General features: G+C 45.7%; 1 protein-coding gene across 2 annotated transcripts in view; it reads right to left on the bottom strand.

The window, feature by feature from the left end:
* The window catches only part of RNF216 (ring finger protein 216), a 113312-nt gene that overhangs the window by 19430 nt on the left and 80269 nt on the right, over positions 1-13613 (bottom strand). For both annotated transcript variants that reach the window (XM_065923744.1, XM_065923743.1), the window contains exon 14: positions 1758-1855. In XM_065923744.1, coding sequence (XP_065779816.1) covers positions 1758-1855 — 98 coding nt within the window. The remainder of the gene's footprint in view (positions 1-1757; positions 1856-13613) is intronic.

Raw genomic sequence — 13613 nt, forward strand, 5'->3', positions numbered from 1 at the left:
GCCCAATCAGGGGGCCATCAAGAATCAGTTTATTGAGCTGGGCAAAACTCCATCACCAAGTGCAAGCAGAATACATACAACCAGGCGTGAGCAGGCCTTGAATACATGAAGCTGTCTGTTTATGTACTTTGTCAAATTTATAAATCAGGGCTTTCTAGTTAAAAAACAACAACAAAGAGCTAATAGTTATAGAAAACATCATGTGGCAAGAACCATCATGGATGGTTTAATCTGCACAACTCTACAAGTAGATATGATTATGTTCTATACCTTACAGATAAGAAAATTTTTAAAATTAATTTAATTGGAGGACAATTACTTTATAATATTGTAGTGGTTTTATCCACACATCAACATGAATCGGTTCCCCCGTCCTGAACCCCCTCCCACCTTCGTCCCCACCCTATCCCATCCCCCTGGGTTGTCCCAGAGCACTGGCTTTGGGTGCTTGTTTCATGCATCGAACTTGCACTGGTCAAGAGATAAGGAAATTTCTAGGCACAGAAAGATTAAAAAATTTGCTCCAGGCTCTTAACTACAGGTAACCCCAATCTGATCATATGACTCCTTAAGAGCAGAGTAAGCTTATCTCTGGTCAGACAAAGATGGAAAGATGGACAAAGGAATCAGAGAGACATGAGAAGAATTCCACCACCCTTGGCTGGCTTCAAAGACAGAGGAAGAAGGCCACGAGGCAAGGAGTGTGAGAGCTTCCAGAAGCAGAGAATAACCTCCTGTTCACTGCTGCTGAGGTTAGTCCTATAACCTCAAAGAACTGTATCCAGTCACCTGGATAATTCAGGATATTCTTCTCAATTTCAAGTTCAATAACCTTACATTTGGAAAGTCCCTTTTGCCATGTAAGGTAACATATCCACAGGTTTACAGATTCCACAAATTAGGGAGACACGGGACACTTCTGGGAAACATTATTCTACCTACTAACCTTGTGGCAGACAGCAAAGCCGGGGAGCTCCTTGCCCAGATTCCAGTCCCTGCTCTGCCAGTAACCGCTGTGTAAGCACATTTACTAGGGCTCTCTGTGCTTCAGGTGTTGTCATTCGTGAAATGAGGATAACAGTACCCATCTCTGGTGGAGACTTGGAGACTGTTAACCACCCTAGATGGCCATTTCCCACTCCATTTTCTTGGTTACAAAATCCACTCCTTACCCTTCAAATTTAAGTTGAACCAAAAAATCAGCCAGCTAGAGACTACACATGGAGTCTGCCTTGGGCCCCTCTGACCACGTGGCTCAGTCTAGACCAACAGGGTGTGAGCAGAAATAATGTCTGTCTCTCTCCTTTCCTACAGGCTGGAGTGCAAACATGGTTGCAACTCAGTCACAACCACAGAGGTGACAACACTCCTCTAGGGAACTACGAAGTGATGAGATAAAGAGAGCGAGGTTTCTGAATGACCTCACAGGACAGATGTGTCCTATCTGCCTGGCAGGGCTGGACTATTATGAGAGAGAAATAGACGTCTGTATTATGTAAGCCAAGGCATTTAAAAAGCTAGTATCTGTAAAGTGCCCAGATACATAAGGAGCGCTATACAGTAATGGTTCTGACTGACGGCATTATGTTGCATTCTAGAGGTTGTTAACGGGGTTAGGTTGCTTCCTTGACCTTATTCTAGACTGAAGTAGCTTGTTTTTTCACACAGCATTTACTGCCCGCCATGCCCCGCCCAAAAGACAGGTTAATGGGGGAGTTGAAAATCAGTCAGTAGGCTCCCCAAATCATGTTACTCACATAGACGTTCGGTACTTGATGTCATCTTTTTCAGCCAGCTCCTCACAAGTGAGGCCATTGTGCTCTTTCCAGAGTCCTTGACACTTCCTACAGGTTTCCTGGGGATAAAGGAGAGACACAAAGACAGCTCTTGATGAAGAGACACTTTATAAGTTTCCGTTCAACAACAGGGAATGTGAAATAAGCTTCACTTGGCTTGAATTCTTTTGGAGGATCGCTCTCCCTTTCAGCAGGGATATTTCTTATTTTTTTTTGGGGGGGGGGATATTTCTTAAGACATCTCAACAGAAGAAGTAAGAATTGTTAGAAGGAACCATGGGGAAATTTTCTGCTCTTTAGATCAAAATAAAGCACTGTTCCCATCACCCAATTTGTATAAGGCTTTCTAAAAATTCCAAGAGTCACCTGAAAAAACCAGAGGATAGATTCATGTGGTCTTGGGCTTTTAAAATTAAAATGCTGTGAGCTGTTTGAGGGCTGGTTCCACCCACTATTTCAGCACTGGTCTGGCAGAGACCACTTGTGTTAAACTGAACCTAAGGACAGTCTAGATTAGGATCACTAGGGGTCGTTAAGTTAACGTCCCCTCAGCCACCCCTCACTCAAAAAACATGGCTATCATTCGCCACAGCTTAACTTCATTTATAAATATAAATTTTAAAAAGTGTTACTTTTTATTCCAGGACCCTTCACAGTTTACAAAATATTCTCATATATGCTGGAAACCATCTCACATCAACAACAAGAATTTAAAGAAACTTGAATCCAATGTAATTTCCATAAATGGAAATCACCACCCTAGTAAGTACAATAAAGGAAAAGATTGTGATATCAGCTTTGTTTGGCCTGGGGGCCAGTGAAGGCTTGAGGAAGTAGAGCCTGAGATTAGGAAGATGAGTCAAAGAAAGCAAAAGGAGAATAGCATTCCAGACAGAGGAACAGTAAGAGAAAGACGCTGGCAGAGGAAGTTGGGTAAGTTTGGTCCCTGTAGCTGGGCTGCAGATACTGAAAATAGGCTTGGTGAGGCCCACTGAAGCCTGTCCAGTGTGAGGCTTTGTAGGACATGATTATTGGTCTGACTTTTATCCTAAGAGTGCCAGGAGGCGTCAAAAGGTGTCAAGCATGGAAGTAAGACAAGCAGGTTGCTGATTTTAAAAGGTGATTCTGTGTAGTAACATTTCTACATCAAAAAAGGTGGTGGTGGAAGAATACAGTGATATACAAAAATCAACCTGAAAGGATACCCAAGAATTGGTAGTACTGATTATCCGGAGTGGCTGGAAAGCGGGCTGTAGGCTCCTTGTATCATATATTACATAAATGCACTACCTAATTAAAATATAAAATTTTAAAAGATAAACAGAATGGACTGCATGAGGAACCGCGAACCTGAATAAGTCTTGCTCATAAAAGGCTTCAATCAGTGGGATGGGGTGGGGATGGGGTTGAGAGGAGCTGGTCAGAGATTGTCTGTTAAATGCTGTTGCTTCCAAAAGGTCCTGATGCTGTCTGGTCTACTACCTACATCTGTCAGCAAACAGAAGCTAAGTCAGTAGTGACTTCATTATTATACACCCAAACATAAAGCGGCACAAAACTCATTTTTAAAAGACCTTGTGCCTGACTATTCTAGGAAACTGGAGGATAAACAACAGCTGGAGAACAGATGAGCTGGTATCTGACCCTAACCTTCAAAACAATACCAACCTAGCCACCCACCAGGCATAACAGCTTGAAAATAATGCAGAGCATCGAGAGAGTGCTTTCCAGCACTCCTGGTGACCCAGTTATTAATCATGGGACCTTCTGCATAAGGAAGAACCCACCTTCTAGGTGAGGCACAGGTCCACAACAGTAAGCTGACCCAGTCAAGCCGAGTCAGCTGTGAGTGAGGGGTCACTGTGAAACCACTGCTCACTTCCAACGTCACAGTGGCTCTCCTGTGGGTCCACGTGTGGATTTTCAGGCATGTACTTCTCGCTGAAGGGATCAGGGGTCCCAACGAATAAAATGAAACGTCTTTTGAAGAGACTAGAAACCCACAATTGAAACAGACAGGCAAAGAGCAGGTTGGGTGGGTTTCAATGTGGAGCTTTCTCTGTGTTGTTTCTTCACAACACACCCTCGCTTCTAAGCACAGTGGGCATTTACTAAGAGGGAATCCTCTCCTCTCAAGTACAGCTAGGCTTTGTTCCTAAATGCAAGAGTGCTTAAACAGTATTAGAAGGAATGTTCTGGAACACTTCTAACATGAAGACAGTCAATTCTTCAAAGTAAGGTTAATGAAAGTCCCAAGGACCATTTGTAAGGCAGAGTACACAGCTGACAAGGAACTTCAAAACATGTGGCACGTGCACATCCTGGCTCTCGAATTTAATCAGGGAAGCTCTCCATCACCCTTGTGCATTTTCAGATCAGGAGGAAGCAGCTGAATTCATCACCATCCCAAATACACACAGAAATCAGCTCCTTCCTTTTTGATGAGGAAGGCATGCACATACTGGTTACCTCATTAAGGAGCAGCAACCAGTCCGTGTTCCTCATGGTATCAGAGAGATTTCTGGTTAAGTTTTTATGCTGCCCTTTAGCGCTCAAGATGCCTCAAGGTGATCTGCCTATTCATTAAGGTCTTAACTTTGCACTATAAAGAAAGCACTCAATGGCTTCTCTTCATCCATTTTCTGCTGCTTAAATGTTTAATGGATAAGGCAGAAGATCACGTTTAGTTTCAGATGACCCTGTCAGGGAGCTGACATTTCTTCACAGAAACAGCTTTCTCAAAGGCTAGTGGATGATGTCTCAGGTCATCATCTACACGAAGCAGGGCCTCCTGCTGCTGGCAGAGAACCTCAGAGAGGAGACCAAGGGTGACACGGGTCCAAGTCACCAGTCTCAGCGCTCTGCTCGCCATGCCCCCAGGCCTGCTCTGAAGTCGCTGGGTTCCTTGTCATTCTGCATCTTACCTGCCTGACTCCAGCTTTGTCTCAGAAGCGGAACAGAGTATAAGCTGCTCCCTTACTTCTGAATCGTTCCTCCAGGGAAACTTCAAGACTTACTCTCCTGGGGAGAGACGTCGCAGGCCTAAGATATGGGGCATGGGGCTGTGGCCAAATCAAATAGAATCTCTGAATTCCAGGTCTCTGCTCTGCCATCTCAGGTACTCAAAAATGACGGGGCTGTATATCCTCAGAACTCTTAAATAAAAGATGAGGCCCAGGCATGTGACCATTCACAAATGCTTAGCATACTCTAGAAGCCACAGGGCTTTGGGCATTCAGGTCACATGTGTCTTCCAGTTGTCAGAGTCACTGGTTCTTCTCACCTCAAGACCCAAATGACTCATGGATACTAGCCGAATCCACTAAGAGTTTCACAGTAAGACAGAAAAACCGACAATGAGATGGATGCTAGAACCCATGGGAATCAATAAAGCTTGGCCAAGTCAAAGCTCAGGCACAATCAGTGGGCTTTCCTTCCTGTCACTAAGGGAATGTGAGAAGTTCTACTTTCTCTATGGTAAGGATGCTGAGGAGGTTAGATACATGAGCAAGCACAGTGCAGTGGAGGGAAGTGTAACAGTGTGCACGTGTGTGGGTGTGCACACACACAGGCACACGAGAGGCAGCAGTGTAGGGGGAGGGGCTGAGTCAGACAAGGATTCTCTGAGGAGCTGGCATCTTCATGGGACTGAATAAAACCAGTGTTACGAGTGATGAGAACACACAGGCAACCAGTATTCCGTTTGGATTGACAACTTTTAGTGAAGCGCCTTTCCCAGCTACAACAGCCATTAAAGTATGTAAAATGTAGAACCAGGGACTTCCCTGGTGGTCCAGTGGTTAGGACCCCAGGCTTCCACTTTTGAGGCCATGGGTTCAATCTCTGGTCAGGGAACTAAGATCCCCAGAAGCTGCATGGCACGGCCAAAAAAAAAAAAAGAGCAGAATCAGACTCTCAAACATTTCAACTATCAAACATACTCAATGTGCTAACATTTTAATGAGCACAAAAGGTTTTAATATCATTAAAAAATTTTTTAAACTAAAATTATTTAAAAGTATTTATTTCATCCTACTCTTTAAAACTTTCTATATTTATGTATATTTTGCAATGTACGTTACAACAGTAGTACAAACACATAACTTATAAGTAAATAAACACACACTCCGGGGGGGATTCTGCTGGATACATTTTTTTCTCCCCAGCAGAGAGAGCAATCACAAAGTCATACATCTACTGCTCTAGAGATCGGACAGTCATGGAAGAAGGGAACTCGACAGGGCGGCAATCTGCCTGGGTTTGCGTTTCCAGAAGCTCTGACAGACTGAAGAGGTTGAGACAAGAAGTAGGAAGACAGTTAAGCAGGACTGGAAGAGTCTGCAGGACTGGGTGCTGGAAACATGGACTTGGATCAAGTGTTGCTGAAGGAGAAGCAGATCTGAGCGAGGGTGGGAGGCAGAGGCGAGAACACAAGTTCAATTTTAGACTAGGTTATTTATTCACTCTCAATATTTGCTGAATTTTTATATTTGTCAAGGGCTCTATCAGATGCTGGGGATATAGCAATAAGCGAGTCAGACTTCTTGGAGTTTATGTTCTGGTGAAGAAAACATTAAACGAACAGGATATATAGCTACAACTGTGGTAGGAACATTTCAGAGGAAAAGCACTGGATGCTGTAAAGCAGCAGACTTAAGAATCAGCCCAGGGACCAGGAAAGCCTCTGAGGACGTGGTGTTGAAGCTGAGCCCTCAGGGATGAGCAGAGTGAGCTGGATTTGGGGGAAGGGTGCTCTAGGCAGAGGGAGGAGGAGGGGTGAGGCCTCTGGCATGGGGGCGGGGGATGGCCTGTCTCATCTGCAGGGCAGAGGGAGCTGGTATTGGCTGGAGCCCAAGGGGGAGAGCTGAGAGTGGACAGTGCTCAATCCTGGTGCAGCTGCTGAAGTAGGAGGGAGGCATTTGGAAAGCCAGGCCGATGTGTGGGAAGTGCAATGATCTAATTTACATTTTTAAAAGACCATACTCGCTGCTCATGGTGGAGGGAGGGATGCCTTGCTAGGTGGCAGTACCTTGCAGGGACCACCCCCCCCATCACACACACACACAGAACAAGGGCCCTATAAACAACTTGGAGAACAAGCCTAGAGTCTGGATTCAGTTCTGGGCCTAACTTCTTCCACAGCACTCCACAACTTTGTTCCTGAACCCAGCGGGACCAGGAATGGGCCGGCAGCAGTGAGGCTGACCTGCGACTGGCAAATGGCTACATGCCTATCACTTCTGGTCAGGAAGAGGGCCAGTTTTCCTACATGACTTCAGAAAGGGACTTGACTTTAAAAGGAGATTTTTTTTTTTTTTTTTTTTTTTTTTTAGCTTTGGCTCTTTAGATGCGTTTCTCATTGAAATGTCATCTATATGGTAGGAAGCATCTTTAAAAAGCGCCTCGTACTCATATCCCACTCAAGGTTTCAGACTTATACATCTTCTGGTACAGGCTGTTCACATACACATTTTATTCAGTCTTCATAGTCATACCACTTGGCCAATATCCATGGGTTTTTTTTGTTTTTTGGTTAAGTAAATGAGAAAAGGAAGGCTCAGAGAGGCAAATCACCTTGTTCATAAGGTTGTAAAGCTGTGGACTCAAGTCTGCTCAAATCCATTTATACTTCCCACTCTACTCACTGCTTTCTTGCATGGCCCTGCAAGCAAGAGCAGGTCATTGTTCACTGGAAACCCAAGGGCACGAGGGTATGAGACAAGTCCTGAGGTTACAATGGGTGTCTTATGCGGGGAAACCACAGAGGAAGGGCCAGTGAGGCCACGTAGGACCCTGGGCATCAGGGCACTGAGCTGTGGACACCCAGCTGCAGCTGCACAGGGTGCCTGCTGCCCCCGTTTTGGGAAAGCTGGGAAGGACCCATGAAGGGGTAGGAAGGACTAGGAGTAAACCTGAGGACGGTTTCTTAATAATAATGATAGGAATCCGTGAACCACAGAGCAATCCCGGACTAGACACATGTGAGGAAGTAGCTGTTCCTGCCACTCTCCTCCAGTTGCATGTCTGAAAGTGTGTCTTTAGATTCCTATTAGATGTACACACATGAGCCTTCCACACCAGAACCAACTACCAATGACCTGGTCCTTCCCTCAACTAGCCCCAGGGCCTTTCCTTGCAAATACTTGCCACTCACTTTCCCAAAGGTGGCCAGGACCAGGATACACGAAGACCTGCTGGTGACAATGGCTTAGATCATGACCATCACCAACACTGCTCTGGAGCAATCTGCACCGAGAGGAGTAAGGACACCTCCCTCTTCTCTCCTTCGCCTGAGATCTGCCACGTGGACCAGGAAATGTTCTCAGCAATCCATTGGTGAACAAATGAAGTCCCTGCCCTCCTAGAGTCTACATTCTGGGCGGTGGGGGATAGACCACCAAACAGATAAAATGTCCACTCTGTCAGAAGACAAGGCATATCCAGAGGAACTAAAGCCAGGTGAGGGGCAGGAGTGCAGGGACGTGTGCAGAGGCAGCGCTGCAGCTCACAGCCAAGGGGCATCTGCTGGAGGAGGGGAGCAGGACGGTGCAGGAGAGATGCTTAGACAAGCAGTTGTCCAGGGCGCATCTGTTCTGAGCCAGCACTCAGGCCTCCTGCCAGGGCTCCACGCCTGACACTTCAGCCTTGCAAAGTTCTGCCGAGGTATCCTTTCTCTGCTGGCAATACCTACTCATCAGCTCTCATTTCAAATACTAGGGGTTCTGGGAAACCCAACTGACTCGGTCAGAAGCTGGTACTTTTTCTCTGCACTCCCAGAGCCCTTGGCTCCAACGCTATTACAGCACCTTTAATAGTTCCTCGTGATTATCTAATTACATCACATCTCCAAGGGGCCAGGCACTCCTCGAAGGCATAGTCTATGCCCTGCTAATCACTACAGACAGGCTTGGAGTGGAGGGTTCATCTATTCAAAAAATGTTATCCTCTGAGTGCCTGCTATGTGCCACATGGGGATACACTGGTGACAAAAACTCCTGACTGAAAGGAGCCTATAATCTTCCATACTATGTCTCAATTATCTTTGAATTTCTAGGGCCTTGCACTAGGTCTGACACACACAAGGGGCTGAATGGATGAAAAATTAGAGATGATGGCGGGCAAGACAAAGCACATTCCTCTCCATAAAGAGTTACAAACGTAGCTTAGCCCTACCCCGTTCTAGGGGCTTCTGCATTTTATCTGGGAAAAGGCACAAGAAACCTCAGAGTAAACTGATCCCTTCCCAAAAGAACCCTATCACACCTTTTTCTTTAAAATTACACAAAATATCACAATGGTTTTACAACAAAGTCAAGTTACATGTGGGACAACTTCAAGTTAGTTCATTAAAGTTTATGCCTTAAGGATATGAGTTATGCCTTTTCCACTGCATTCCTTTCTTTGCTCCTTAAAACCCTTCCCCAACCTAATGCACAAAATTTACAGACAGGTTATTATCAAGAAGATAGGTTATTACCAAGAAGTTAATGGCCAAATGCCTGCAGAAGGTGCTTGAGAAAAGTACCGCGTGTATTTAAAATAAGATATTCTTGGTCAATTTTCTCCTATAGCTTCAATATCTGGAAATGGATCTCTCTTCACTTCCAATGAAAGGAGCTTCACCAAGTACACTGTCTGTGAGAGACTCTAGTTTAGAGGGATTAGGACTCAAAATCACAGTCAGGCAGGCTCTTCCCAGGGAGTCTGGAAGGTCAGATCACAGGTTCCTCCTGCCCACCCCTCACCCCAACGAGACAAATCCAGCCTGCCTGGGCCTACTTTTCTTAAGGATGAACAAAATTCAACCATTAATTCTTTTGGTGATGTCTTGTGATTATTGGATTACATCATGCCTCTACAAGAAGCCAAGCTCTTCTAAGAGATATCTCTCTATCCTTCAAATTAAATAATCTGAGACAGAAGAATCTTTCGATTTTTGAATGTAGAAATTAAAATTTGGGAGTGTCCAGGCAACAGCTCTGGGCAACATTACTGCAGAATGGGCCTCTCTGGGGAAGATTCCACAGTGTTCTTGTTTTTTGATGGACACACACACAAAACTATCTGGAATTTTAAAAAATGTGTGCACTGGATGCACACCCTACCACTTCTATGCACAGGAGGAGATTCTAAAAAAAGAAATCTCCAAATCTCATTCCTGCAGCTTAGAAGGAAGTCAAACACCCTTTTCTTCGGATTCACCAAGATCAGGTGACAAATCAGAACATGCGGTTCATATCTGGCTTCTGGGCTGCTGCCGCCCCCTAGGGGCAGGGAGCCGTAAAGGCATGGAGACTTACAGAGCGCTGGGCTGCCTGGGGGAGCGCTTGGGGGTGCTCCGTTTGGTCCCACTCTGCAACCCCGTGGATGGTAATCCACCAAGCTCCTCTGTTCGTGGAATTTTCCAGACAAGAATACGGAAGTGGGGTTGCCAATTTCTTCTCCAGGGGATCTTCCCTAGGAGAGGGTGACACTGAAACACTGACTGGGAAAGGCCATTACACCAAGGCCATGGCTGCCTGCTTTTTACCACATTAGGCAGCCAGGACTTCTAAGAACAGTGGGATGTAATGTAAATGTAAATTATTCCCAGGGGTCCAGGAATAATAGAAGTCTATTTTTACCTTTATTGAAATAACCACAAAAATACCAATTTCCTCAGTATTAATAGTTATTCAAATATGACTTTCTCTAGAATGTCCACTTAACAGAACCATGGGGACAATATAAGCAACACCCATGGCAATGCCAGCAGGTGTGTGCTAATATACTCTCATGACTGCTCTCGGTAATGGAGAATAAAATGGACAAATGCCAAGTTGCCCATCTTTCCAGAAGTTACTGAGGGAAAGCTCACCATATGTCATATAAGTAAAACATACAGTGAGACAAGACTATAGATGCTCAGGAGGAAAATACAGTGCTGGGTTGCAGAGAGGGATACTGTTCATAATTTTAAAGTGGGTGGTGGGGGAAGGCTTCTCTGAGAAGGTGTATTTAAGCAAAGAGGGAAGGCTTCTCTGAGAAGGTGTATTTAAGCAAAGACCTAAGAGAGAAGAGAAAGTAGGCTTTGTGATGTCTGGGGGAAGGAATTCCAGGGCATGGGAACAGCAAGGAGGGAGCTGGAAAAGGCCAGTGAGCTGAAAGAAGGGCAGGGTGTCTGGGGCCTGTGAGATAGTGATAAGGACTCTGGCACGCACCCAGAGTAAACAGGTTAAAGAGGGTTCTCTGAAGGACTTAAGTGAGTGAAGTCCTCAAACCCCCTCCACTGGCCCCCTCCCCTGGCAAGCTCACAGGTCTTGGAACCGCTCCTCTGCCTGGGCCCCAGGTCTCTCGGGCCTCATCAGAGCTTTGCACAGGGCGCGAGGGCAGAGGCTGTGACTGGGCCCTGTGCAGGGGCTCTGCTCACAGCAGGTGTGAGACACAAGGCAAGCCTGGGGAACCAGCTCCTCACCAGCTACGATTCATACAACTATGGGCCAGAATCCACTGGCGGGCCATGAAATTATTTTAGTAAAATACAGTGAGTGGATTAAAAAAAAACAAACAAAAAAACTAGAACAGAAAAGATATGAGAGTGCATTCCGTATGCCAGGTATTTATTTCGTAAAACTACTGCTTAGGTTATACATATAAGTATTTATGTATGCATTGATTTTATGGTAAAATATAATCCTACTGTAAGTCACAGTCAAAAGAATCTGAAAGCCATCAACTTAGGATTCAGTCAGTCATTCATCCACTCAAACACCAAGAAGTTTCTTTGGAGAATGACTTACAGACGCACTGTAAGCCAGAAAAGCAGAGGAACCAGGCCCCACCACACAGGCCTGAGCAGGAACGAAGGCCAGCTGGGCACCTCTGCCCCGTGTCTGGTCCAGCAGCAGGCAGGGAGGTGTATACAGCTGGGGTTCAAGCCCAGGCAGAGGCGCCGGCGGGAGGTCTGAGCACAGGAGGGAGGAGGGGCCTCAGCACCAGGTCGCCCAGTGGAAGGGCTGAGTCTAAGGTGGGTGCGGTTCCAGGGGGTACTCTGTACAGCCGGCAGTGGTCCCAGACCAGGGGCAGGACTCAGGGCTCACAACACCCTTGGTGGATACTGGACAGGAAGGCTCACAAAGGTCTCTGAGCCCAGCCTTCCACCCGAGGAGCAAAAGCTTCCAAAGAGGGAGGCCCTGCAGGCCCCTGGCAGTGGCCTGTGTCTCCCGAAGGCGGATGGCTGCTCCCTGAGCCTGTCCCGCCCCCTCCTTCCCACCCCACAGAGGTTCACACCCTAGCAGAGGAGCCCATGAGCTGAATACAATTAGAATAAAACGAACAGTCACCCCCAAAGAGGCCTGGACTGACGGCTGTGCTGGACAGGTCAGTCAGGCTCTCTAAGACAGGGAAGACTGATTAGAAGCCACACCTTCTCAGATGTTAAACCTAACAGAAGAGAATGCAGACAAATGCAAGCTCTTTCGTGAGCAGATGGTTTCTTAAACACATCCCCCAAAGTGCACACTACAAAGGCAAACCGAGTGAACTGAGCAGTTTTATCCTAAGGAAGACACGCAGACAGGGTAACAGATGCGTGACTGACTAGGAGAAGATATCTGGAACACTTAAAACTGAAAGCAGATGAATATCTAGAATGTACAGAGAACTGGCAAAAATTGGGAAGTAAAAAAAAATAAGAAACTTGATATTAAAATGGGTTAAAGATATGTGAAGGGAAAAGTGCAACTCTAAAAGTTACCAAAGACAGATGACCAACAGGCACATGAAAAGATGCTCAACATCACCAACTATTAGAGAAATGCAGATCAAAATTACAGTGAGGTATCACCTCACACCGGTCAGAATAAGCATCATCAAAAAGTCTACAAATAAATGGTGGAGAGGGTGTGGACAAAAGGGAACCTTCCTACACTGTTCGAGGGAAGGTAAATTGATACAGTCTCTATGGAGAACAGGATGGGGGTTTCTCAAAAAACTTAAAAAAAAAAAAAAGTTATAGTATGATCCAGAAATCTCACTCTTGGGCATATATCCAGAAAAGACAAAAACTTTTAATTTGAAAAGTTACACGCACCCCCGAGGTTCACAGCAGCATTATTCACAAAAGCCAAGACACGGAAGCAACCTAAATGTCCGCTGATAGATGGGCGGATAAAGAAGTGGTACACACATATATATACAATGGAATACTACTCAGCCATAAAAAGAATGAAATAATGCTATTTGCAGCAACATGAATGAAAAGTGCCATTTTCACTTTTTAACCATTTGGGATGAACTTCTTAAGAGTGAAGAGGACACAATTCACCCTTTTGTTGGTAACTCTCATTATGGTCTCAGTGTACGTCAGTCGCTCTGAGCTGCTACCAGCAAAGCCACAGGCGTCTACCACAGCCGTCCCTACCCTACCCAAGCGGTGCTGGGCCCTTGGAGTCCTCACGTTTGTTTTGGCCAGGTGTTTTTTTCCCCTTACTGCTGTTTCTATGACTGCCCCCACATACTCCTCCTTTCTCCCCTTCTATGGTTAAGGAGTTGAAGACTAGAAAACGAAGAATTTTAGAACTGGGTCTCACATAAAAATAGACTCATCTGAAGGTCAATCTCCAGGGTGAGCCCTGGAGGACAGAGCACCGCAGGCTGGGATGTTAACTATCTTGGAGGCTTCAAAGGTATTCTGATTAGCTCCTGCCACTATTTCAGTATGGAAGAAAAAAAAAGGCAGCTGGGGGAAATTCTTCTCAAAAATGGTCATGATTATGAAATCTGCCCTGGTGACCTTACGGCCCTTTACCAGCCAGATAATCCTTGCCTACTGGGCCA

This window comes from Muntiacus reevesi, chromosome 2 (assembly GCF_963930625.1).
Source record: "Muntiacus reevesi chromosome 2, mMunRee1.1, whole genome shotgun sequence".
In the NCBI taxonomy this organism is placed as follows: Eukaryota; Metazoa; Chordata; class Mammalia; order Artiodactyla; family Cervidae; genus Muntiacus; species Muntiacus reevesi.